This window comes from Glossina fuscipes, unplaced genomic scaffold (genome assembly GCF_014805625.2).
Source record: "Glossina fuscipes isolate IAEA_lab_2018 unplaced genomic scaffold, Yale_Gfus_2 112, whole genome shotgun sequence".
Taxonomy (NCBI): Eukaryota; Metazoa; Arthropoda; class Insecta; order Diptera; family Glossinidae; genus Glossina; species Glossina fuscipes.
In genome coordinates this window covers 4,173,028-4,197,299 of record NW_023998455.1, presented here as the reverse complement: position 1 = coordinate 4,197,299, position 24,272 = coordinate 4,173,028, and the positions used below count along the sequence as shown (strand labels likewise).

Here is a 24,272-nt window from a genome sequence, read left to right as displayed (position 1 = left end):
CTCTTCAATCTCTGTTAGAGTTAAACAGAGTGCGTCTCATTAATTACTTATTTATTTTCTGATTTTTGCTATTGAACTCTAGAGCAATTTGCGCATATATAAAACGATACTAAACAATAAAAGTTGTTAACATAAGACTCGATGTTCTTATCTTCATTAACGAACAGCAGGCAGCTATTTTTTTTATTAATATTTCTTTTATTAATTAATTGAAATTACAAGTGAATTAATTACAAGCTGAAAATGAATTCAGTTGAAATTAAAAAAAAAAAATAAATAAATATAATTTTTAAAAGTTAAATGAAAGTTTTTAAAGAAAACATAACAATAAGCAATGATAAGAATTAAAAAAAAAATTTAAATCAATAATTATATTATGAGTAAAAACAATTCCAAATCTAAGAAAGATTCTAGAGTTCGAATAAAAAAAATCAAACAATTGTGAGAGTAAAAGTTACTGGAAAAAGGAACTAAAGTGAAGTGGAATTTATATTTTTTTACTTAAAAACAAAGTTCAGGTAAACCATTATTTTAACTCATTTTATATTTTAATTTATTAATTTTTTTTTTTAATTTTAAATTCTTCTTCATCTTATTATTATTATTATTGTTACGATTACCTCTTCACTAGCGAAATAAATTCTATCGGCTTTATTGAACACCTTACCGCACTTGAGATTTGATCGAAAGGATCGGGAAAGATTTTGTAAAATAGATAATTAATTATCTCATAGTAGTGTAAATCCTTATTAAACCTTGAAATCTTGAAAGATATATACATATGTAAATCATCATCATCATCATCATGGGACGTGCAATTTATTTCACTTGCTTGATAAAGCGATGAATAGCAATTAAAAGCTTTGCCCGAAACATCGAGTTCCTTCTAAATGCTTTCCCCTTACCCCAGTCGATTAGAATTTCTTTTGGTTCACAGATTCGCCTGCAATTAAGACATTTTCGAAGATGACTAAATCTTTTTTCTTGTCTTCTTCTTTGGCTAAGTAATTTCTGCAAAGTCTGTTCTTACCATATATTATGCTGCAGCAATAGTTTATGCCCAGGGTTTTCCGGATTTTGGTATCCAATTTCTTATGCTTCTTCACTGATGTTATGTAAAAAAATGCATGGTTAGGCTATCTATTCTGCCTATTACAGGCGTGCAAGTAGTTCGCTTATGTAGAAATGATGCGAACGGCAGATTATATTGCTTACGCTCACAAAGCATGTTATACGTGCAATAATTATCGCTAGCTTCTTTCTTGCTTTTATTTATGTATATATGTATCTATATATGAATGTCCGTATGTATTATTTTAATTATTTTAATGACTATCGCTACAAACGGGGGGAGGGGAGATAGCTTCATTTTGGAAAAATGATCGCGACACGCATAGCAGTAAGCCACAAATACCCCATAAAGTATATATATTCTTGATCACTATAGCAGAATCGGAAATTGACCTGCCCGTTTGTCCATTTGTTTGTCATATATCATTTATATAATGGCTGCGGCAGATATTCTTCCGACCGCAACTATTGAAGCAATTTGGCAAAAACATTGGAATTTCTTGCACACAGTACATAACATAAACCAAGAACTGGCTCGGGCCTATCCAACTTCAGGTTTTTTGGTCTTTCTTTTAAGATAACTAAGGTTAAGGGCGTAAAATATTCGGCCATAGCTGCACATAATTTTCTTACTTGTATTCTTTTTTTTCTGCTTGGTCCTCTTAATCTTTTTTTTTTTCTCATTATTACTACTTTTATTATTACTATTCTAATTATTCTTGCTCTATTATAATTCTTTCCTTTTTCTTCTTCCTAATATTATTATTATCATTAATTCATATTATTATTAATTGCATTATTATTATTCTAATTGTTCTTTCTACTATAGTAATTCTTTTGTTTTCTTGTTCTTCTTCTTACTATTATTATTTTTATTATTTTCATTAATGTTATTCTAATTAAGCCTCTTCTTCGCCTTCTTCTCTTTTTTATTATTATTTAATTACTCTTTCTATTAGTATAATTCTTTCCTTCTTCTTCTTTTCCCTATTATTATTTTTATTAATATTTTCATTTTTCCAATTATTCTTGCTATTATCATTATTCTTTTTTTTACTCTTCTTCTTCTTACTATTATTATTTTAATTATCTTCATTAATATTATTCTAATTAAACTTATTTTTAAAATTCTTCTTCTTCTCATCGCATTCTTCGTCTTCTTCGTTTTTTTATTATTATTATTTTAATTATTCTTGCTTTTATTTTAATTCGTTTGCTATTGTTCTTCTTCTTGTACTTCTTCTTCTTCTTACTATTATCACTATGATTTTTATTATGATTATTTTATATTCGGGTTTTTTTCTTTGTTTTCATTTTCCGCTTTATAATGCAAACTTTTCATTCAATTATTTTCTTATCACAATTGATTTTTACATAAACACTTAGTTTAAGTTTACCTTGTGTCTTCGTCAATCGAAGCGTTATATGCAGGTTTCGCTCACCTTTTTTCATAATGATTGTGTGCTGAATATCTGTCTGTTCGCCTAAATGCGAAAAACTGTGCATAATTGTACCGTTCGCTTTGCATATTTTCGAGTCTTGCGTGGCTAATTATTTATTTCTATGTGGGTTTCATGACTAGTTGTTATTATTACTCTTTCTTTTTGTTTTTTAAATTATATTCTTATGCTTGTTACCTACTGAGAGTCCACTACGTAAAGACGTGAGACGTGCCAATGGAGGGCCATTAAACGGAGTGCCAACCATCCAATTTAATAATTTATAGGATTGTCCATTGGTCCGCTATAAAATACAGGTTTGGTTCTATCTGTTCTGTGCTTTTTGAGAATAAATTTACGAATGTTTCACTATTGCAAAAGCATTTATTATTAGTTTCTAAACAAGTTGTTGTTCGATATGTTTTTTATTTTTTTTTTTTTTCGTTTGTCGCTACGTTGCGATTCAAAAGTTTCTTGGCTATCGTGCGGTAAACGTGTAATACAGAAATAGAAAAGTTAGGCTCGCGCATAGCAGGAATAAAAAAAGTAAATTGAAAAAAGAAAAAAAGTGATCGTTGCTCGTAAATTTTTTCCTTATTTTAAATAAAATATTAAATTATTTAAGAAAAAAGGTAAAAAATATAAATAAAAAACAAAAAAAATACAATAAGCTAAAAATAGTTGGTACAATTTTCAACAAAATTTTCTCTTTGCTGCCCAAATTCCATAAGTTAAAAAAAAAAAAAAATTAAAGGTAAAGTAGAAGAACATTGAACTCATTCATGTTATTGCAATAGTAATTATGGTATTTTGTTGTTGACTTTGGACCGGCATGTCTTTCAATTCATGAAATTTTCTTCGCTACGCTTGCCAATAACAGAAACCTTGAATAACATTTATAAACGAAAGCAAGTTTCATGGCGGGAATCTTTTCTGCCCAATTGGATGTGTTTGCCTTAGAAGTGTTCTACACGGCCCGAACTACTTTTCGTACAGCTTATGAGGTTTGCGTATTTTGTCAAAAAGTACCGGGAATTGCGTGTTTTTCTTCCGCTGCCTTTTGCTTGACAAGAAAGCGTATTATTTTCTTTCCTTTTGTGCTGAAGATTCGTTTCAGAAACTCTACGAATACTATAGTATATATGTATACTGGTAAAAATGTAAGGAGAACGAAATATGATTGAATCACGACTTTCTTTTTCCAAGTTTACCCCTAAGTCTACATTATATTACGCTTATGTTTAACTTAGTCATTAGGTTTCTAATGGTATTCACCAGAATTGGACAGAGTCCTTTCTTTGAATTTGCTTTTATCACAAGAATTCATTCACATTGCTTTTGATGAGACGATAGCTCAAGTTCTCGAGAAGAGGAAAACCCATACCTGAAAGCTCATTTCTATTGCCTGCCGGACTCTTTAGAATTTTCATCATCGCAAAAGTTGCAATTAGTTCCACAGATAAAACTTTTGAATGAAATAAAAAAAATGACATATGCAAACGCGGCCAATGTAGGTAAAAAAAAAAAAAAATTAAAAAAATTTCATTGATTAAAACTTAAAGCGTTTAGATAAATGTCCACGAAGCCTTAGATCGGAGATATCTGTAAGCAAATAGATCGATCCACTCGTAAACATTGACGGATTCATGAGAGGGTATTCATACGACAACAGATATATAAATTTGAACCGATTCATTATTAAATTTTAAAAAATATCGTGGACATCCGTAAGACAACAGATATATGAATTTGAATATCTCTTGATCCATTCACTTATCATCGAAATGACTGTATGCGTAAGCATGTATGTTCAGTTAAAGAAAATTTGAATATTTAAGGCGTGGCTATAAGCGAATTTGCACTATCCTTAATGAGCACTACAAATTTGTTTTTTTTACCGAGGGCAAAGCATTAAAAACCTAAAGCTTCAATGCGTGGCTCCTATCAGACTAAAATCCCTTCATTCCTCTGGCCATCATTATTCGTTATATGCTATATATGCGCATGAGCAGCCGTCTAGCTAAGAATTGCGACTATCAAGCTAGAGTTCACTTCGGTCATAGTGAGTCCTCAGTCGGTATAGACATTAGGCTGCATCTACGATTATTATGTTTCTATTTCCTTTTCCACTTTTTTTTCACTGTCACCATATTACATGAATAGGGGGCATTTCTTGAGACAGGCGTGTCTAAATCAGCTCAGGATTTCACGTTGATCAAGAATATATATACTTTATAGAATCTCTGAAGCTTTCTTTTGGGTGTTACATATATTGTGGATGAAAAACGTCCGAATATACCCCCATCTTACAGTGATGGGTATAAAAAAGTAAACAATTTTCATCTCTTTTTTTCAAATTTATTTAAAATTTCAATATTCTATTGTCTGTTACCAATTGAAATAGTTGTCTGCTACAAATGCAATCCTGTTAAGCGATATCATAAAATTAGCATAAAATAATTTATTTTCTATTCACTCTTTATAGCATTCATACAATTAAAAATTTAAATTATTTACTTGAGATACTTGTCGATTAACCGGTCGATAGTGTTGTGTGAAAAATAAATGATTTAAATAATAAATAAAAACAAAAACAATAAAATAGAGAAACCCGTATTTGGTTGAGGGTGAATCTTGGATACCCCTTGCCTTAAGTAAATATTACATTATTATTTCCCAGAGTTCCTAAGGTAAGGTAATGGTAGAAAAGCCGACGTGTCACTTTCTCAGCTATTGGAGAAGTGTGTTTGTAGGTGGACTGCATTCCTTTATAAATTTGATATGTTAGATTGGACCAAGAATACATCATGTTCAAATTTTTTTATTCGGTTCTTAGCTCTTCGTGTACCCCAACCAAATATGGACATATGGCTAAATAGGAAATACGAAAGTGAATTTGATGTACTTTTAATAGAAAATTTTTTCAGTAAATTTCGACTTTGTAGACATAATCTAGTAAAAGACATTGCATGCTAAAGCCGGACAGACGGAAAAATCTGGTTGGACAGGAAGTACAAGAGCAACGTTTGTGTACTTCTTATGGAAAAGCTTTTCAATAAATTTTAAACTTGTAGACAAAATCCCATAAAAGCCATAAAAAAGATGGATGCACGGACAGGGTTGCCTAAATAAGAACTATGGGAGCAACTTTCGTCTACTTCTCAAAGAAAAGCTCTTTAAGAAATTTTAAATTTATAGACAAAATCCAAAAAAAAATACACTAAATGCTAGAGACAGACAGAGGAACGGATCGGTCTAAATAGGAAGTATGAGAGTACATTTTATGTGTTTCTAATAAAGAAGCTTTGTAGTAAATTTCAACTTTGTAGACGTAACCTCATAAAAGATTTTACATGCCTGACCGGGGCAATTTGGCGGAGTCAGGTATTAGAAGACAATATGTATATAGAAGGAGGTGGGCAAGGGTTAAGTGAAACGGGAGCCGTGAATAAGTTGTACATTCTTTGCAGCTGCGATTGAGTTCTGGCATAAAGAGAAGGTTTATGTAAAAACATAAACCATAAATTTTAATCGTATCTCTATCGCTGCAGTTAACGCATTCATTACAAATGCGCGAAATCTTCAAGACATTCATCAGAAGGAACAAATTTGACGATCTACGCGAATGTCTTTCAAAACTACTCCAAAATTGAAAAGTTAAAAGTGCTCACTGGTCTATAGGAATAGATCAACTTTGCACTTATGTGTATTTTGAAGTTTTCTTCATATAAGAAGACAGGAAGAAAGGGGAGACAATAGACAAGGAAGAAAGTGGAGGAGAAAGGAAATCGGATAGAGATAGAGAACTATTTGGGATTGTGTTCGCTATTTTTGCCCTTTTCGGGTTTTGTCTTTTTTTGGCCATCTTATCTCAAACCTCAGAAATGTAAGCATAAACTCTTAAGATTTGTGCTAAAAGAGTACAAAATTCTCAAAACAGGTAATCCTGCCAGCATAGATTTCAAACAGAAGTATTTACTGCAAGTAATGTCGAATAAAGAACACTGCACTGCTTTCAATAGAACGTTTGGTCACCTCACTGCAAGCATTTACCAGGTGTACAGATGCGAAAAGCGAGTTATTTTACTTTAAGTGCAAAAGAATGATAAAAAGTGACTTATTGAAAGTATACAATGTCGCGACTTACACATTTACTTATATATTATCCATTGGGAAATTTTTAGATGTCAGGCCTTTTTCTTCTCCTCTCTTCTTTGCCTAACAAATCATTTTTCAAAATTTTTCAACTGTTTAACAGTTCGATGCAAATAATCAATAAATAATCGCAGAGAGCTTCTCATGCAATAAATGCGAGCAGAAAGTCATTTTACTTTACTAATTCTATTTTCTTTAGAGATCTTACGAAATTCGTCCTACAGATGCTTTCATATTTCTTTTAGCACTTTAAGTAAAACGGGGTGAGACCGGAAGATTCTTTCTATTCTTTTCTAATAGCAATCCTCTGCTTGAGAAGCAAAATATTTGATACTCGATAAGACAGTGATCTCGAAAAGAGCCCGATCAAAGGTTTGTGTTAACCTATTTAGTAGAATCTAATATGAATGGGTGCACCTCGTCATACTTAGCATATGGAACATTAACATATATGCAAATGATCGGACTGTTTTTATATGTATATATCTGTTATTAATGAACGAAATAAAAATCTCTATAATTATTGAATCGAGTTACTTTGCATTATAAATAAAGCAAAAAAAATAAATACAGATCCAGTACAGTTTGGTAGTTAGTTCCATTAGCGCTACTTAAGAATTTAAACCAGTGAGAAGAAATCATAAATAACGTAATATAAATATATAAAAAAGATAAAATTTCTTATCTCTTTGATTTGATCTTCTGTTTTTTCATCAAGACATGGTACATTTTTTGCTATAAGCTTTGCTTCTTGCCTATGGTACAAAATAATTGTGGGAATTAAAGAATAATTGCAGAATACTAGCATAGGTGTTGTAATGTGGTAAACAATCCGTATCGAGAACAAAAAAGATCTATTGCACTTGCTCGTGCCCCGCCACCTTCCCAGATTCGGAGCGTTGGACTGTATTCGCGGTTAGCTGCGCATTCGTACAGGATATGGCGAGAAGTTTCGTTTGCCCCCTCGTGGACTTTGCATGAATTGGTATCTGAGATACGAATACTTTTCAGATGGTACGCGACGGAGTTGTAATCCGTGTAGAAGTCACGTACACCGCCCCTTCATAATTTCAATAGCTTGTGTGCTAAGCCGGAACATTTGATAAATCTTTTACTTTGCCATTTTGTGCCAATTGCGATACCGGCCTCTTGACGTGGCCCTATGTTACGCCGCAGAAAGTTTCCACACCTGCGGCCGAGGGAAAGAGAGAGAGAGAGAGAGAGAGAGAAAGAGAGGGAAAGAGAGAGAGAGAGAGAAAGAGAGAGAGAGAGAAAGAGAGAGAGAGAGAGAGAGAGAGAGAGAGAGAAAGAGAGAGAGAGATATAAAGGGGGAGGGAGAGAGAAAGAGAGAGAAAGAGAGGGAGAGAGAGAGAGAGAGAGATAGAGAGAGATAGAGTTATTCAATTGCTGGAGACTTGCATGTGTTTCTGTAAAAGTGATTTTTTCGATTTTGGTTACGTCTGTGCTTCTGATTGCCGCGACTTCATGAAATAGTTCGTTACGGGAGATTATATTTATATCTTCGCAGATGACCTAAAAACAATCGACCGGCCGAATCGAATATCATACAAAAAGTGAACAAAAAGTGTGAAGAAACCGAGCTAAAGTCGTTCCAAACACCAAACCAAAACCAAATTGACAGTTTTTTTCGTCATTTTTTCGTCAAGCTAAACCGTTAATAAAGATTATTAAATGAGTGTTACGAAGGTAATGAAGACGATCCAATTCATTAAGAAGAATAAAGTTTTTCGACTTTACAAACCAAATTCACCCCACTTATTGAACAAAGTTATACGTGAGTTCAATCAAGAATGTAATTTTCCTTTAATTCTATTACACAAATTTCACGATAAACAGCAATAATCATGACATTGATTGATTGATAACGATTTTTTGTAACGTAACCTATGATTTAAGTTTTTTATTAATTTTTATATTTTTTCCGTTTTTATTCTATTTTTATAATCACTTGGCTCGTCTTCTCGTATGCATCTCATTTATTGAATACATCTTGGCAAAGAGGTGAACCACAATGTCAGGATAACAAAGCTTTTCGTAGCAGTTCTTGCTAATTTCATGCCATTTTCTCTTCGCATAAGATCCACCTAAGGAAGATTGATCAACATTTCATTAACTATGGTTCCCTTCGTACAAGATTTCAGTCGACTATCAACATCAAATTGCTAACAAGAGAAAGGTGGCAAACATACTCAATATTTGTTCAAGTGAAATAGTGAAGAATTACGTAATTTGGTCAATTGCCACATCTACAAAACCTTCTTAGTAGTGTTAGTAAGTTCTTTTGTCGGGGTTCGGGGAAGAACCATATCAAACTTAACGTTCCTTGATAGTTTTAAGGAATGTATTAAGATTCCTTGGTAATGACGCTAAAACCATCATATGAGTTACATGTACATGTATATGCGTAGGTGACCACTCTTTTCAGGGAAGCGGGGGAAAGGCCTGCCAATGGATGAATTAAGTTACCTAAATGTTTCTTGAGAAAAGTATTAATATTCCTCGGTAGTGCGCGTAGCTGTATACGTATAGGAGATTTGCTCTTTATTTAAGTTATGGAGTTTCTGAACAACTTCTAACCTCTCTTTTCACGGAAGTGCGAGAAGGGCCTATCAATATTATGAGCGTAGCTGTATACATGTATATTGTATATATGCATATTGTATATTGTATGTATGTATGTATTATTATTATTATTAATTTCGCCAGAGAAATAAATTCTAAGACTAAACTCTTAAAAGCCCTAGCATCTAAGGCTATCGGCTTTTATTAAAAACTCTACCGCACTTGAGATTCGAACCCACGACTATTGACTTGCTAGTCGAGATTCCTCGCCTTTGGCTACTCAGGCGGATGTATGTATGTATGTACAAGAAGGTTTGGCTTTTATTTAAGTTATGGACTCTCTGAACAACGTCAACACTAGAGTCTCAAATAATTGAAAAATCGAATAAGATTTTTCTATCGAGAAGAATTTTCTTTCGTATTGCAGACTTAGATAGAAGACGACACCGAAAGATCTTCACCGATCTCTTTTCATTTAATAACAAACTGTTTAAAGCGGTAGCATACTTATCTTATTGATTTATTTCAATTTGAAATTATTTTTAAACTTTTTACTTTGTAAAAAAAAAAAAAAAGAATTGAAATAAGCAAATACGAACAATTATATATTTTGTAAATGTCGGCGCATTTACAAGCTTGATTTAAGTCATAAGCATTCTCGTAAATATTTGTATTTATTTTTTAAATGTTAAAAAAAAGATAAAATTTATTTCGCTTTAAAAACCTGAGCTGAGTCTAAGCTTTTAAGGTTTCTATGAATTACTGATGCTGTCGGACAAAAAGGAATATGCATAAAGCAATAGACGCTTTATCTCTACATTCTTACCGTGTCTTTGAAATCGGCAGGAAACCAAATTTTTAAGTTAATGACTCGAAAACATCCACTTTTCATTTTATTTATCCTTAAGTGTAACTTTTTTTTTGGAAGAACACACAGTTTGTGCTACAAAAGTATATTAAGTTTGTGCGGATGTATGCAATACCCAGAAGGAGTTAAAACATATCACCATTTTTGACTATTCTGAGCCAGAACCAATTTCTCAATCGACTTAAGTTTATCTGTCCGTCCGTCCGTCCGTCTTTTTTTCTTGTGTTTATCCTACAGGTTGAAGAATTTTTTACCGCTTGTCTTGTCGTCCGTCCGTCTTGTTTTCCTGTGTTCAACCTACAGATCGCCAATGGATCAAAAGGAGCAAGAACGAAGAAATGATTTGGATCGAACAACTTTATAGACTTTTTCCGACATAACACCTTATTTTGAAAATACGTTTCATGAATAACTATATTAAGTGAAAAGTGGTGTAAGTTATTTAATTATGGGCCGTTGGCTTCCTGTAGTTCAATATGTTTCGAGTTTCTCTGCCGACAGGAAAGAGGTTATAGGAAATGTGACATTGTCCTCATCCACAATTTCTTGCACTCATTTTTCAATACAAAATTCAACTCTTTTTTTATAACCAACCCATTCAGAATACTATTAAGTCCATCTAACTTTCTGTTCATCTAATCTCTGTCCTTGTATTTATTTTCTGTTTACTCTATAGGTAGAAATTTTTAAAATATTTTGAGGGAATTTGTTGCACTGACGTGTTCTGATTCATATTAGATTAAACGATCTCAGCGACCCTATTTTAAAGTCGACTTTACGTGAGTAAAGCGATGTTACATTTTTTTTTTTTTATCACTTGATCAGAGCACATCTCGTAAGGAAGACTGCAAAGAGAAATGCATGATCATAATTAATATTTACTATCAGTTAATGCCATAGATATAATCCCAAGTGGTTTTCTAAATCTGTCCATGTCAATGCTTATGGGTCGAAAGCCATTTATCGGGTTTCGTTACAGCGGATTGTTCTTAACGTTATAACAGAGCAATTCAGAGAGTTGTGTCATCGACAATTTTCTTTAATTGCTTTTAATTTTCTGCCGAATAAAGATTAAGTGCTGCGTGATTGTTAAACTTGCCGATGCCTTCAAACGCGCTCAAAAAAAAAAAAACAAATTTTTTTTTATATATTTTCCTTAACCGATGGGTAGCGAATGTCTCCATCGTCCATCCAACTTATTGTAATTAATAAGTTATAGTGAAACAGAGCTATGCGCGTGAACGTCTAACATCTAACTTCTTCTCATTTGTTTTCAGTTAAGTTCAGTGAATAGTTAATGAGCGTACGCAACCTAAAAGTTTTCAAATTATGTAAAGGAAGAACAAAAAGTATTAAACAAATTTTGCGAACAATCGAATATCGAAACAATTAAAGCCATGTATATGTAAAATTATCATAATTAAAAAAACAATTTGCCTATCACAAGATAAAAATGTGTATGAACATGACAAAGAAATCTCTTTGATTGACGCGATGATCAGATAAGACATTTTTGTTAGTTTATCAAATGGTTTTCTATTTTTTTTCCATTATTTACGTTTATTTCACGTGTTACTTTATTATTCGTAGAAAGAAAAGATAATTTTCATAATCAATCACCAGCGAAGAGCTGATTACATTTTATTGTAACATTTTGTATAATCTTAAGGAGCTATTACATTTGCTTAGGGTATATGTGAGAGATGGAAACTTTTAAAATTCAAAAAATTTGATTTGAATTGTTTGCTTTAAATATATATGAAGTTATTATAGTCTACACGACTTGTGGTACAATGGTGTATTAAATCCGTGCGGATATATACAACACGCGGAAGGGTTTGAGATCGACCTACCTTTCTTGATTCTGAAACGATCTAAATCTGGCCTTCTGTTTATCCGTCTTCTATTCTTCTTGTTTAAGCAATGGGTCGCGCATATCTTTGATAAAATTTGGTACACCGACTTGTTTTGCCCCAAAGAAACGAAAATGGTTCGATCGCACTCTATATAGCGCTTCACCTTGAAAACCCGTTAAATGAATAAATCATTTTAACGGAAGTGGGGTAGGATGTTTAATCGGATGCTGTGGCCCACTACAGTGTTTTCTTAGCAAATTATTTTTTGTATATCAATATGCGGTGAGCAGGTAAAGGAATGAGAGAGGACTTGAATGAGGGATTGTGAAACGAATAGCGTCTGGAACAATAAATAGGCATAATTAGCCCATTAGACAAGAGTTGCGATTTCCAATACGGTATTCTGCAGTATTTCAAACATATGTCACTTAATCCGTGCAACTGTTATAATTGCCTGTGCATTTGCCAATTTGACCATCTCTCCGTCTGCTCATAGCTTTTCTTCTTTTCATTCACACTAATGTCTTTTCATCATTTCAGTTTGTTCTTCGCTTTTCCGATTTTTACGTTATTCTATTAGACTCTTCGCTCGTCCGTCCACTTCCTAATCGATCTGTTTATTTGCCAATCCCTTTGTCCATATGTTGATGAACCTACCCACATATTTCTCTACCCGTCCGGTTATTTCGTCGATATTTGTCTATATTGTCTTTCGGGCAGTTTACCATTTTATCTGGTCAGATACCAGCCTTTCTATTCGTTCCATGTGCCTCTCCATCTGTCTGTCCACGCATCCAACTACGTATACGTTCGTCGATGTATCTATCTGTATACTTGTCTACTTTTTGAGCCTGGCAATGTTCACTTACTCTGTTCGTTCACCTTTCCGTCCACGTTTTCCTACTGTACACCGATCCGTCCGCCTTTCGATTTTTGCATCCCACTATTTATACCGTCATTGATTCGTTAGGCAATTTTTCTATTTATTTGCCTCAAATTGCTTGTTAATACTCACTTAGGTTATGCGTCCATATTTTCGTGTGTGAACACATCTATTATTCGGTCCGTCTATCTATCACACCCTCTGTCTGTGTGTCCATCTAATTCTCTATGCGGTCATTTGCTCGTCTGCTTACTGGCCTGACCTTTTTTCCAACCATGTTGATTCAGTCTCTCCGTCCGATCATTTATTTATTCGAACGATTGGTCAGTCGTCCGTCAATCTGTGCGCTCATCTGTGTCTCTTAATTGTGAAAATTATACATTTATTTTTTTTTAGCATCTTTTATTCTTAACATAAGATACCTTACGTGAAAATATTCGCATAATATTTTTAAAAATAAATTTCCACATGATTTATAAATGAAACTTTATGTAGCATACAACGCTGCAGGAAGGAGAAGTAAAACAAAGTTTTCTTTAATATTTCATTGAAAATCCTCGGCAAATGCCCATATTGGCGTGCGGCCAATATTTCGCATTTGATCATCAATGTCAAGTTAAAATTGTGTCAATGGTGTATCATTTGTCGCTCGCTTATCAAATACACATTGTTCGCTTTCTTCTTCTTATGATGCGTTTTAGTTCTGATATCTTAAGATTTTTCAATAAATTGAAATACAAACCTATAAGTTATCAAACAAAACCGATAATTATACATAACACACACAAAAAAAAAAAAAAAAAAAAAAACAAATTAGAGAATTATATTCGGTCATGCCCGAATCTTTTATACCCATCACCGCTATCCCAAAAAAAGACAAAAACATGAAAAGAACTAAAATGGGCGCAGCTGATTTTTTCTACTTTCTAAAAATTTTCTAAATAAAAGGTTGTGGGCGTGACCTGTGAAAAGTTTAGGTCCCTCCCAACTTCTTTTGCACATTTCTAAACGATATATTCATTTTCGCAAACGGGCGAATGTTTACGATAAATACTGCGCAGTTACGCAGGCGGACAGATAGTCAAACGAACAGACGGACATGTTTAGGTGCATTCCAAATTTTCTCACTTTGCATCGTCTACATGATAAGCGTTCAAAACTTTATACATTTAGCCTCCTACAGTTTATAAGTAATGAGCAAAAAACCGATATTTCAGCCCTTTCAAAAAACAGAGGGGTGATGTGGACGTGTCCTTCGCCCGATTTGGCCCATTTTCAACACTAATCTCCATGCAAGAATTTTCAATATTTCTGCTAAATTTGAAGTCGATTTGAAGTCATTATTGCGGCCAAGAGAATGCTTCAATAGACCTTACACAGATGGACATACAGACAGACAGACAGACATATAGACTAACAAATGAATATACTTAAATCGATTTTGAGTTTGATGATGATCAAGAATATATATACTTTGTCGGGTTTCTGATGCTTCCTTCTGGGCGTTACAACCGTTTTGACGAAATGAACATATCCCTCATCGTTCGGTGATGGGTACAAAAAGGAAAAGTACACATCTCTTTGCCATGCAATGACCCGAGAGTTGATGATAAGCTTTAAATATGAATATTTTTAGTTGCTAAAATTTTTCAAATAGCTTTTAAATAAGTGGGCTAGAGGAAGTTTTTTGTTGATAGCAAAAAATTAAATAAATAAAGAGTAAAAAAGCTCGCACCCTGCAGGCATGTCCATGTCAATCAAATGTCGCTAATCTGTAAAAATTTTACAACAATTTCTGCCTTTGCAAAATTCTTCAAATTTTTTAAAATTGCTGCAGCAGTTGATGTATAAGCGACCATAGGTTTTACGACCATTGTTCATTTTCGAAATCTCAAACCTTAAAGTAAGTGAGTCTAGAGTAAATAGAAGTCGTTTTCAGTGGCATGAAATGACTAAACTTAATCGTTTTATTAATTTAAGCGCCGACCAAGATAATCAGCGTTTAGTTTGTATATTCACATTAGAAATTTCATAATTGTGCACTAAGCGACCTTTGATATGAAATTTAGAACAGAGCTGTCCAAACCTATGTGTGCACTTAATCTTAAATTGTGAGATTAGATTACGTTACATTTTTTTTCCACTATCTGTGCGGGCAGGGTGATGACAGGCTTCGATTACCAAAAGAAATGGATGGTGAAAGGAGGTAGTGTGTGTGAACGTTCGATTTGAAAATAGAGACGTCAGGTCCAAAGGGGGATAGTACGGTAAAAAAAACGATAAGTCGCGATAGGGTGTTGTTTGCCAGGTAACTTCAGGAAGAGAGGCTGAATGTAGCCCTGTTAAAGGACTTAATGGACAAAACCCTTTTATTTATGTAAGGCATTTGCGCTGAGTGTACCTGTAAATAAGCAGAACAAAGCCTTCATGCTCAAAGGTATCGAAAATTTTGGACGTAAGCGATTGACGACATCCAAGCAACGTTTGGAGGAGAAAAAGAGATTGGTGGCTGCCGGAGGGAGGAGGAGAAGAGAAAGGAATATATAGAGAGAAATAGGCATGTAGGGAGCGATAAAGCGAGATATAGTATTACATCGAGATAGAGAAAAAGAAAGAAAGACAGAGAAAGAGATAGGTAAATAGATAGATAGATAGAGAGAGAGAGAGAGAGAGAGAGAAAAATACATATAGAGATAGTAATAAATAGCGATAGTGACATACAGAAGTGGAAAGAGAAATGGAGTTACAAAGATATACCGAGAGAAAGGACGATGGCCCCGCCCAAGGACAGAGACAGTGGCGAGAGGTACAGACGGTCCCGAAAATCTTTGAAAGTTGACGTCTTTTCATTCCAAACAAAGTCCCGCATAAAGGTTCTCTTCCACTATATTTTTATTACAAAGCTGTATAATACCGGCTACCATTCTTTAATATAGGATCTGGAAAAGACTTAACAATTGATTATAACTTTTGCTTCTTTCTTTATTTCGCATTTATAATTCCAGAAGCCACTGCAAACGAAACCTTTGGAAAATGAAGCCTAATGCTTGGAAAATGATAACCTGTTTCGTTTCGGAATTTATTGGCGCCTTTATGCTGGTTTTCCTTGGGTGCATGGGTTGCATTTCGACGCCGTTGATATCTAATAATCATTTCCAAATGTGTTTCAATTTTGGTTTAGTCGTCATGATAGTAGTTCAGTGCTGCGCTTGTGTCTCCGGTGCGCATGCAAATCCAGCTATATCGATAGCTGCTCTCATCTATGGAACGTTGACCTTGCCAATGACATTCATTTACTGCATCGCTCAGATGTTGGGTGCTTTCGTTGGTTACGGCCTATTAAGGGGTATACTGCCCGAAGTCATACGGGAAGCTCCACATGCAAATCATGCCTTATGTGTCACCACAGTCCATCCAGAACTCTATCCATTACAAGGAGTATTTGTCGAATTTATTGCTACGGCTATCCTGTTATTGATTTGCTGTGCTGTGTGGGATGCGCGTAACGTCAACTATCACGATTCAGTGTCTATTCGCTTCGGTCTGGCTGTTGCATGCTTGGCGATCACAGCAGTAGGTTTTGACATCTATTAAATACTTGAACAATATCTTAATAATGTTTCACTTTCAAGGGGCCTTACACAGGATGCAGTATGAATCCGGCTCGCTCGTTTGCGCCCGCTCTATGGAATGTTGATTTCACGGATCATTGGGTTTATTGGTTGGGGCCAATATCGGGCGCTATCACAGCTACTTGTTTATGGAAATACATTTTAAGAGCTAAAGAGGAAAAAAAGATATTCGAAAGAGAAGAACTTCCTCTTAATTAGAGAGAACTTTATTATCCTTTTTTTTTTAATATTTTTAAAAATTAATTATTAAAAAAATTATTGAGAGCTCATTAACGGGTAGCACTTATGATTTATTTCGTTAACAAGATTGTAAATTTGTAATTTATAAGAATACAAAATAGTTAAGAGAGCAGTTATGCATTTACATTTATTGTAAAAATAAACAAATTCTATTTTATATTTTAAAAAAAAAATTATTAAATAATATGCTGAAGAAAGAAATTTATTTCACATGATGAATAGAATGTCGCTGCTTATCGAGGGGAAATCGCGACCTGGCTACGGCTAAGATATCATTATATCTGAATAGCAACAAATCGATCATAGGGTTGATTGGTTAATAAAGTCGGCGGTATTCGTTACCCGATTCAAAGTTTTAACAATAGTGGCACAGATTTTCCTGTTATTTAAAGTCTTTTTTGATGATCTTATTGCCGGTTTTTTTTTTTTTTATACATCACAGCACTTGCGATGCAAGGAGTTACTTAAGTTTGTGTGGATGTATGTAACATCCCGAAAGACTTGAGATAGACTCACCTTTTGTTATACCAAGCGGTTTAAAATCTTTTTCTGATTCAGTTGAGTTTGTCTATCCGTCTGTCCGCCTGAGGTTTGTTCATAAGTTTTTGTGCTCAACCTAAGGGTCAATTTTTAAGATATCTTTACGCAATTTGGTACACTAACCCAAGGACAAAGGCTGTCGCAAATGTTTCGGGCCGGTCCACTTTTTCGATCAATCGTCCTTATATGAAAAAAATTTGCAATTATTTTGACGTTCCAAATTGGTATGGAAATGTTAGTATGGCTACAGCAAATTTTTGGACCTCCTCTCACATAACCGTTTCTACGAAAACTAAATCTACATAAAGCAAATATTTCGATATTTCATTATGAAAATTGATCTACGTTACCGAATTTGGAGATTTCGTAGGTTTATTTTTGGGATACGATCCCATATAAGGATTCTCACGAAATGTAAACCCGTACATTTAGGTTTCAATCGAGTTATAGCAAGTCTTGATTTGATTAATAATAATACCAAAGGTGCGCATCTCTAAATGCACATATTTGGAAAAACGGACTGAGAGCCCTTTTCCTCATCTATTCTTTTCTTATTTTATTTTATTTGCGTAGGTATATTGCTTTAACAAAATCTCAAACTGTGTTGATGAGGCAAGCTCAAAACCTATTAACAGTACAGGATTATCTATGTAACTTTTAAGTTACCTTAACCTCTTCAGGGACGGTTTTTCTATGGCAAGAAAAAGGAAAGCGGCCTTAATACGATGAAGATTTTATAAATAGTGACTGGAATTCTTAAGCTATTTTAATTTATCAATGGCACGAAGTGCATAAAAACGACGGCAGTTGCAATCGTCTTTTACATTTCTATGTAGAACCCTAAATGGATTAAACTAATTATAGGTTCACGTACATTAATTTAGTTTTATGAGAGAAACTGGATGCATGGACAGGAACATTGAAGTCCATTTCCTTTAACAAGGCTGGCGTATCTATAGAACCATTTATTAATTTACTAAAAAATTGTTTGTTAAAATAGATCTACGTTTCTCCAGTCAAGGTAAAGTTATTAGTAGTAATTCGTTTTCATGTAGCAGCAAACTTTTTAATGTAAGACCCAAGAATTATTTTTGAACTGACTGAGAATAGGTTTTTAGGTTTATTTAGGTTCAACATTAAGAAATTGCTTGAAAATCATATGATCATGGTGCCTGAGTTTATTCGACGATCAATGGAATATTTTTTAGCAAGGACGGCGGAGATCATTTCAGTTTCATGTCGTCTGCTAAGAAAAAGATGTGGGACGACTCAAACACAGACACAGGAGGATAGTTTATATACAAAGCATATTAGAACGGTCCCAAGTGATCGAATTGGAAATTCATGATTTGTTCGCGATGTTTGATTTTCCATGTCGACGCGGAGATGTCGAAATGTCGAGCAAGAATACACTCAAACATTCGGTTTAACAACGTTCCTACAATTCTCAACTAGAAGTCTGTCATAGCTTTTACATATCGACATAAGAGATTCACTTTTCGAAATCAATAAAAACCCGATTTCAGGGAGACCTTATGCTTGATGGAATATCATCAGCGTTTGGCGAACGAAAATACTTTCATTGACTTGGGCTGAAATAGGGAAATTCGAAATCATAATTGTGTTTTTAATTTCATGCGGATAGTCATTTGCTAGATCACAGCAATCTGTTAAAATGTTATATACAACAAATTTCAAGACAACGTCCAACAGTATGTGGGATTGATCTACCCTTCACTATGCCGGTCGATTTTGTCCTTCTTGGTTTCTTAAGTTTATTTTGTAGGTCGGTGTTTCGGCCCAAGGACGAATACTATTGAAAACGATTCGCAGCGCATCACTTTTTCGATCGACCTATTTGGCACATAATAATAAAGACCATGATAATAAAGAATGATCAGTTCAAAAACGCCACGAAGTTTTTCCTTGATCTATTAAAATCGCTTCACGAGCATTTGCTGCTTGTCCGCCCCTTATGCGACCTGATTGGTAAGATCTCATGTTATTTATGCATTATGTGGGTCTTACACGGACACGGAGCTTCTGCGCTTTAAGTCATCGTTTTATTACTTCACGTTCAAATTTTATGTTTTATTTATTGAAAAAACTTGAACTTCGCCGGATGACTGTCCACGTCTTTTCACTAAATGCAAATCTTAATCTTAATCTACTCAAATTGCAGTGAGTAAGATGTAGAAGAATTAACTAACTATATTGGTTAGTTAATTCCTCTCAGTGCATTCATAAACTATCTAGTTTTCTCTTTAAATCTTCTCTTTCTTAACTGAGAATGTTGTATGCAATTAGTGTACGAAGTTACAGCATACATAAGATGTAGACAAGTTTTCAGTCTTGAATAGAAAATTGAATTTTTAGTCTCGCGTTAACGTTGCTTACGTTAATTAGTTATTGTTTAAATTCAATCATGAATCATTGTAAGAAATTTTTATACACATTTCCAGGAATCTCTTGAAACTAGATTTTTATAAATTTTCATTTTTATGCGCATCATTTCAGACAACAAGTATAATATAATTTATTTTGGAATATGGAGTATTTTAATAAAATCCGTCTGGATAGTGGCGCAAAATGAAAATAAATGTCAATTACCAGAAAATGATCTTCACCTGGCGGCCCGGTTACATCCACAGAATGAGACTGTACCTCTAGGCAGTTGGATAAATAATTTTGAAACTGTTCACTTAGAGTGTTCGGAGGATTATCGTATACCTATTAATGCGACTTTCACTTGTCAAGATGGTGAATGGACACCAGCGTTACCTACATGCGCTCGTAAGTTGAAAATAAAACTAAATTCTTTCATTTGCTTCTTGTAAAATTTTCACTTTTAAGAATATTGCGACGATCAGTCATTGCTCGGTTTGTCCACATTTCATGTGTGCATTAATAATGGGATTGTCGTCCGACAGTGTCAACGGATAGAACCAAATGCTGCGGTAATTTTTAGATGTAACCCCGGCTACGAAGGTTTAGATGACAACTTACAACCAATGCAATGCACCTCTGCTGGTAAGTTCAACGCTAAGCGTCCCACTTGTAACGTTGAATGCGGAGTTCTGCGACCAAGTACACAATCTAGGCTCGATTCAGGCGCCTCGACAGAGCAAAGCGAACTACCCTGGCAAGTGGCCATTTACCAAAAGCCGGATAACATTACCTATAAACTCATTTGTGGCGGATCCGTTATATCGCCGAGTGTAATTATAACCGGTATGTATGAAACGGACATTTAAGAATATTTCAAATGGAAGACTTATTGCATTTTCTAATCGTTTATGGTAGCTGCTCATTGTTTTTGGGATATCGCGACAGAGCAGAAAATGCCCATTAATTTCTTTCAAGTGGCCGCTGGAAAATATTATCGCGACTACGATATGGCTAAAGATCCAACTGCCCAGATTGCAGATGTTGCTGAAGTTATGTTCTCGTCAAGGTACAAAAGCGACGCCGTGGGGCTAACACAATCTAAAAGAAAGATAGATAGGGACAGACAGACAGCCACAAAAAGGAAGAAATAAGAGAAACGGCGGAGAGATAAAGAGAAAGGAACATAAATACAAAAAAAAAAAAAAATAGAAAAAAGGTAGAGAAAGATAGGGAGATAACGAAAGAGAATTTGCTCGCGCCGTTTGTTTGTAGGGGAAACTGTCGGATACAGTCAGAATACAAAGGACTAGAGCGTGTGGGAGAGTTATTGCCATAGATGGGGTAAGGGAGGGAAAGAGAGAAAGAGAGAGAGAGAGAGGTAGGCGGACAAAGAGAGATAAAATTCTATTTTCTTAAGGTTATGTAGCGTGTAGTCCCAACTATCCTAGCGGGACGCATCATTCATTTTCCATTTATTTTTTATTTTTTCTGCTTTCTTTCATCCAAGCTTCCAATACGACGAAAACAACTTCCATAAAGATATTGCTATTGTTAAATTAAAGACACCGTTCATCTTCAATGAGAACATATCAGCCGTGTGTTTAAATTTGCGAACTGACGGCAATACTTATGTTCCAAATGATTGGATTGGTTCAATTGTCGGCTATGGCGACACTGAGAATGGAGCTTTACAGAGCGTTCCTATGAGATCAATATCTTATCATAGTTGCCAATTAAGCCGTAAATTTGTAAATTTAGCTGGAGATAAATTCTGCTTGCAAAACGAAGGTGAAGTGAACGTATGCCGCGGCGATAGTGGCGGAGGCTTTGTAATGCAAAATTCAGTGACAAAACGGTACGAGCTAGTGGGTATAATTAGCTTTTCGCCTTTCCTTAATCACGAATGTGCGTCTGAGGGAATTGTAACAGCAACGAATATCAATTATATGGACAGGGAAATGTTACAGAAATTGGAGCAGTTCAAGCAAGAAGATGAGGCATTGTTTTAGAATTCGAAACTTTTTCTTGCTGATTATAAAATGGAAAGATTGTTAATAATTGAAAGCACGTAAATAAATTAAAAATTTTTGTAATCTTCTTATAACTATTGTAAACGAAACAAATAGAATGAGAGAAGCGATCCTTGTTTTAAAATAAAGTTCTCTTGATAGCCTTTATATGCATCGCTACATCACTACATTACTATTATTTATTAATTAAAATTCTTCCCTGTTAATCTTTGGTCAGTGTGTATGGGTGTTATTGCTATTCAAAGATACTAAAGAACAAGAAGATTTGTCTAGCGTGAACCGTAGATGTTTGCGTAGATTTTTTAGCACTTGTGACACAAGGTTGATTAAGTTTGTGCAGACTTATGTAGGACCGAAGGAATTGAGTGAGATCCACTCTTTATTGTAGCGATTCGTTAGTAATCACTTTCCAGCTCGATCTAAGCCTGTATGTCTGTCTGTGCATATATCCGTGTTATGTCCTTTTGTTCAACAGCAAATTTCTGAGATATTTTGGCGATATGTGGCATAGTAATAACCATTCCTACGGGAAGTGAATCTCAACAGGGCAAGAACTCTTGATTTTCCATTTCTCCAGATCAAAATATAATATAATAAATAATTAATAAATAATTTGATATAAACATTAATTTTACCTTATCTGGATCCCATCTTATATAGCGGTTCTTATCCCCATCTTATATAAGGGGAAAACAAGCCTTTACACGGAAAAAGTGTTAAATTGTTGAAATTTGATTCGCATGATTAATTTGATATAAAACTTAACTACTTCGCATTCGGTTTAGGTAGGCATAGGGGTTCTCATGAAAAACAAATCTTTCTAGGGCTAGAAAGTTTAACTTGCACTTCTTTGTGACGGAAGTAAGTGAAAATAAGCAGAGTTTTTGACAAGTAAACTGAGTTTGCTAAATTTTGACCACGTTAGCTGAAATTTTGATCATCCGCGAATAATCGCGAACGAATGACTCTATTAGGTGAAGTGGTTTAGGATATCTAATAGTCAGCTTTGCTCGACTATAATGTTTATACTTGTTTTAAAGTTCCACATGTTCAGTCAAAGTGAAATTTTTGTAGTTTGAATTTATATATATATATGTAGTTCAGGGGATCAGTACATGAAACTAGGAGTGTTGTGTCATCTTAAAATGTTGTTTATTTATTTCTTGCCTTAATTAGACTGAGGCACAGATTTGCATCAGCCCTTTGGAAGCCTTCGGCACAATACGGGATGATGTCATTGTAGCTTTCTTATGAAAATGTATGTGAAGAGCTAAGATTGGGAAAAATATAATCAAAAAGAGACGAACTTCCTCTTAATTAGCGAGAACGTTATTATCTTTCACTTGTTTTCCAAGTATTATTAAAATTTAATTAAAGGTTAGTGCTTATAAATTAATTTGTCAACACAAAATAAAGTTAGTGAGAGAAGTTATGCATGCATATTTTACATTTATTCTAAAAATAAATAAATATTATTACACCTTACACCACTTCTGGTACGAGATTATATTAAGCTGGTATGTATGTAGGCAACATCCAGAAGGACTTGAGATAAGTCTGACTTTTATTGTAGCGATCTTGTCTGTCCATTTGCCCGTCCATATAATTTATAAACAACATATATGTTGTAAGTTTTGAGATATTTTTTGATGAAATTTGGTGCACCCCGACGTGTTTTGCCTCCAAGGATAAACGCTATTAAAAGTGGTTCCGCTGTTAGGCTTTATTTTTCAAAGCGGATGTAAGGCCATGCCTTACTAAAGTGCTTTTACTTGCTCTAGCAATATTTTTCATTCGTCCGTAACAGTATCTTATACCTATTTCTACAAAGAGAGATCATTTTGGCCCATAATTCGGCGGAAGCGCCATACTCACACAAATGACGATAGGAAGTTGAAGTTCAGCACAAGTATTACTTGATCGATTAAGAATCCAAGATTGTGCACGCGCTCCTTTAATAAACAAGAGACTAAAAGACATCTTCCGCTATTAACGAGAATATTTTAATTGTATTCGATTTTTAATTAATCGCAATGAGAAAGCAAAAGCAGAAGCTAAAACGCTTACTAAGCTTGTTAGTTCAAAGCGTTTCTTTGAAAAGACTTGTGGATGCATAATTTGACGAATTCTATTTGGAAAATATAATAAAACGTCTTATACCTGTAATCAATGTAATTCTAGATACGTTTGTTATACCTGTTTATCTAGCATAACTACTATCGCTAAAATATATGCGTCATAATAATAGCAACTATGTAATAATAAAAAAAAGTGATGATATCGAAAAGAGTAAAACGAGCATGCATGCATGCAAAGTTAACTGATTGATTTGAGTACTAGCGAACTGATCAAATATCCGGGTAGCAGTTTTTCGCAAATATGTTAACAGAGTCGAATGTTGCAAATGCTAAAAAGAAACTTTCTAAGTGATTTTCGAATTTTTCTATTGGAGGCGTCCACGTAAGCGGATCAAGGCAAGGCAAGGCATTTGTGCAAAACTCAGCTTCATATCTTCATGTTGTCTCTTGATAACAATAAATATTCGTTGTCGGCATCTTTTGAAAACTCATCTCAGTATATTTATAAA

General features: G+C 34.3%; 2 protein-coding genes across 6 annotated transcripts; both read left to right on the top strand.

Moving 5' to 3' along the window:
• Positions 1-309: 309 nt before the first annotated feature.
• LOC119639476 (aquaporin AQPcic-like) lies at positions 310-16,905 on the top strand. 5 transcript variants are annotated; one of them, XM_038036879.1, is made up of 3 exons: positions 310-518; positions 15,861-16,428; positions 16,488-16,905. In XM_038036879.1, the coding sequence occupies exons 2-3, from the start codon at positions 15,889-15,891 to the stop codon at positions 16,683-16,685; spliced, it is 738 nt and encodes a 245-aa protein (XP_037892807.1). In that variant the 5' UTR covers positions 310-518; positions 15,861-15,888; the 3' UTR covers positions 16,686-16,905. The 5 variants fall into 5 exon arrangements, with proteins under 5 accessions (XP_037892807.1, XP_037892806.1, XP_037892810.1 ...); XM_038036878.1 differs by lacking the exon at positions 310-518 and adding an exon at positions 2,954-3,142 and having other exon boundaries at positions 16,488-16,904; XM_038036882.1 differs by lacking the exon at positions 310-518 and adding an exon at positions 5,756-6,009.
• A 2,731-nt stretch (positions 16,906-19,636) lies between these two features.
• LOC119639441 (modular serine protease-like) lies at positions 19,637-21,788 on the top strand. Its single transcript, XM_038036824.1, has 5 exons — positions 19,637-19,702; positions 19,785-20,060; positions 20,121-20,498; positions 20,571-20,721; positions 21,163-21,788. The coding sequence occupies exons 1-5, from the start codon at positions 19,693-19,695 to the stop codon at positions 21,662-21,664; spliced, it is 1,317 nt and encodes a 438-aa protein (XP_037892752.1). The 5' UTR covers positions 19,637-19,692; the 3' UTR covers positions 21,665-21,788.
• Positions 21,789-24,272: the final 2,484 nt, after the last annotated feature.

Excerpts from the sequence above, each read along its gene's own strand:
- LOC119639476 (XM_038036879.1), top strand. The coding sequence starts at position 15,889 with ATGAAGCCTAATGCTTGGAAAATGATAACCTGTTTCGTTTCGGAATTT. Across the intron at positions 16,429-16,487 it reads CATGCTTGGCGATCACAGCA|GGGCCTTACACAGGATGCAG; the intron begins GTAGGTTTTGAC and ends TTCACTTTCAAG.
- LOC119639441 (XM_038036824.1), top strand. Across the intron at positions 20,499-20,570 it reads GCCGAGTGTAATTATAACCG|CTGCTCATTGTTTTTGGGAT; the intron begins GTATGTATGAAA and ends CGTTTATGGTAG. Across the intron at positions 20,722-21,162 it reads GAAGTTATGTTCTCGTCAAG|CTTCCAATACGACGAAAACA; the intron begins GTACAAAAGCGA and ends CTTTCATCCAAG.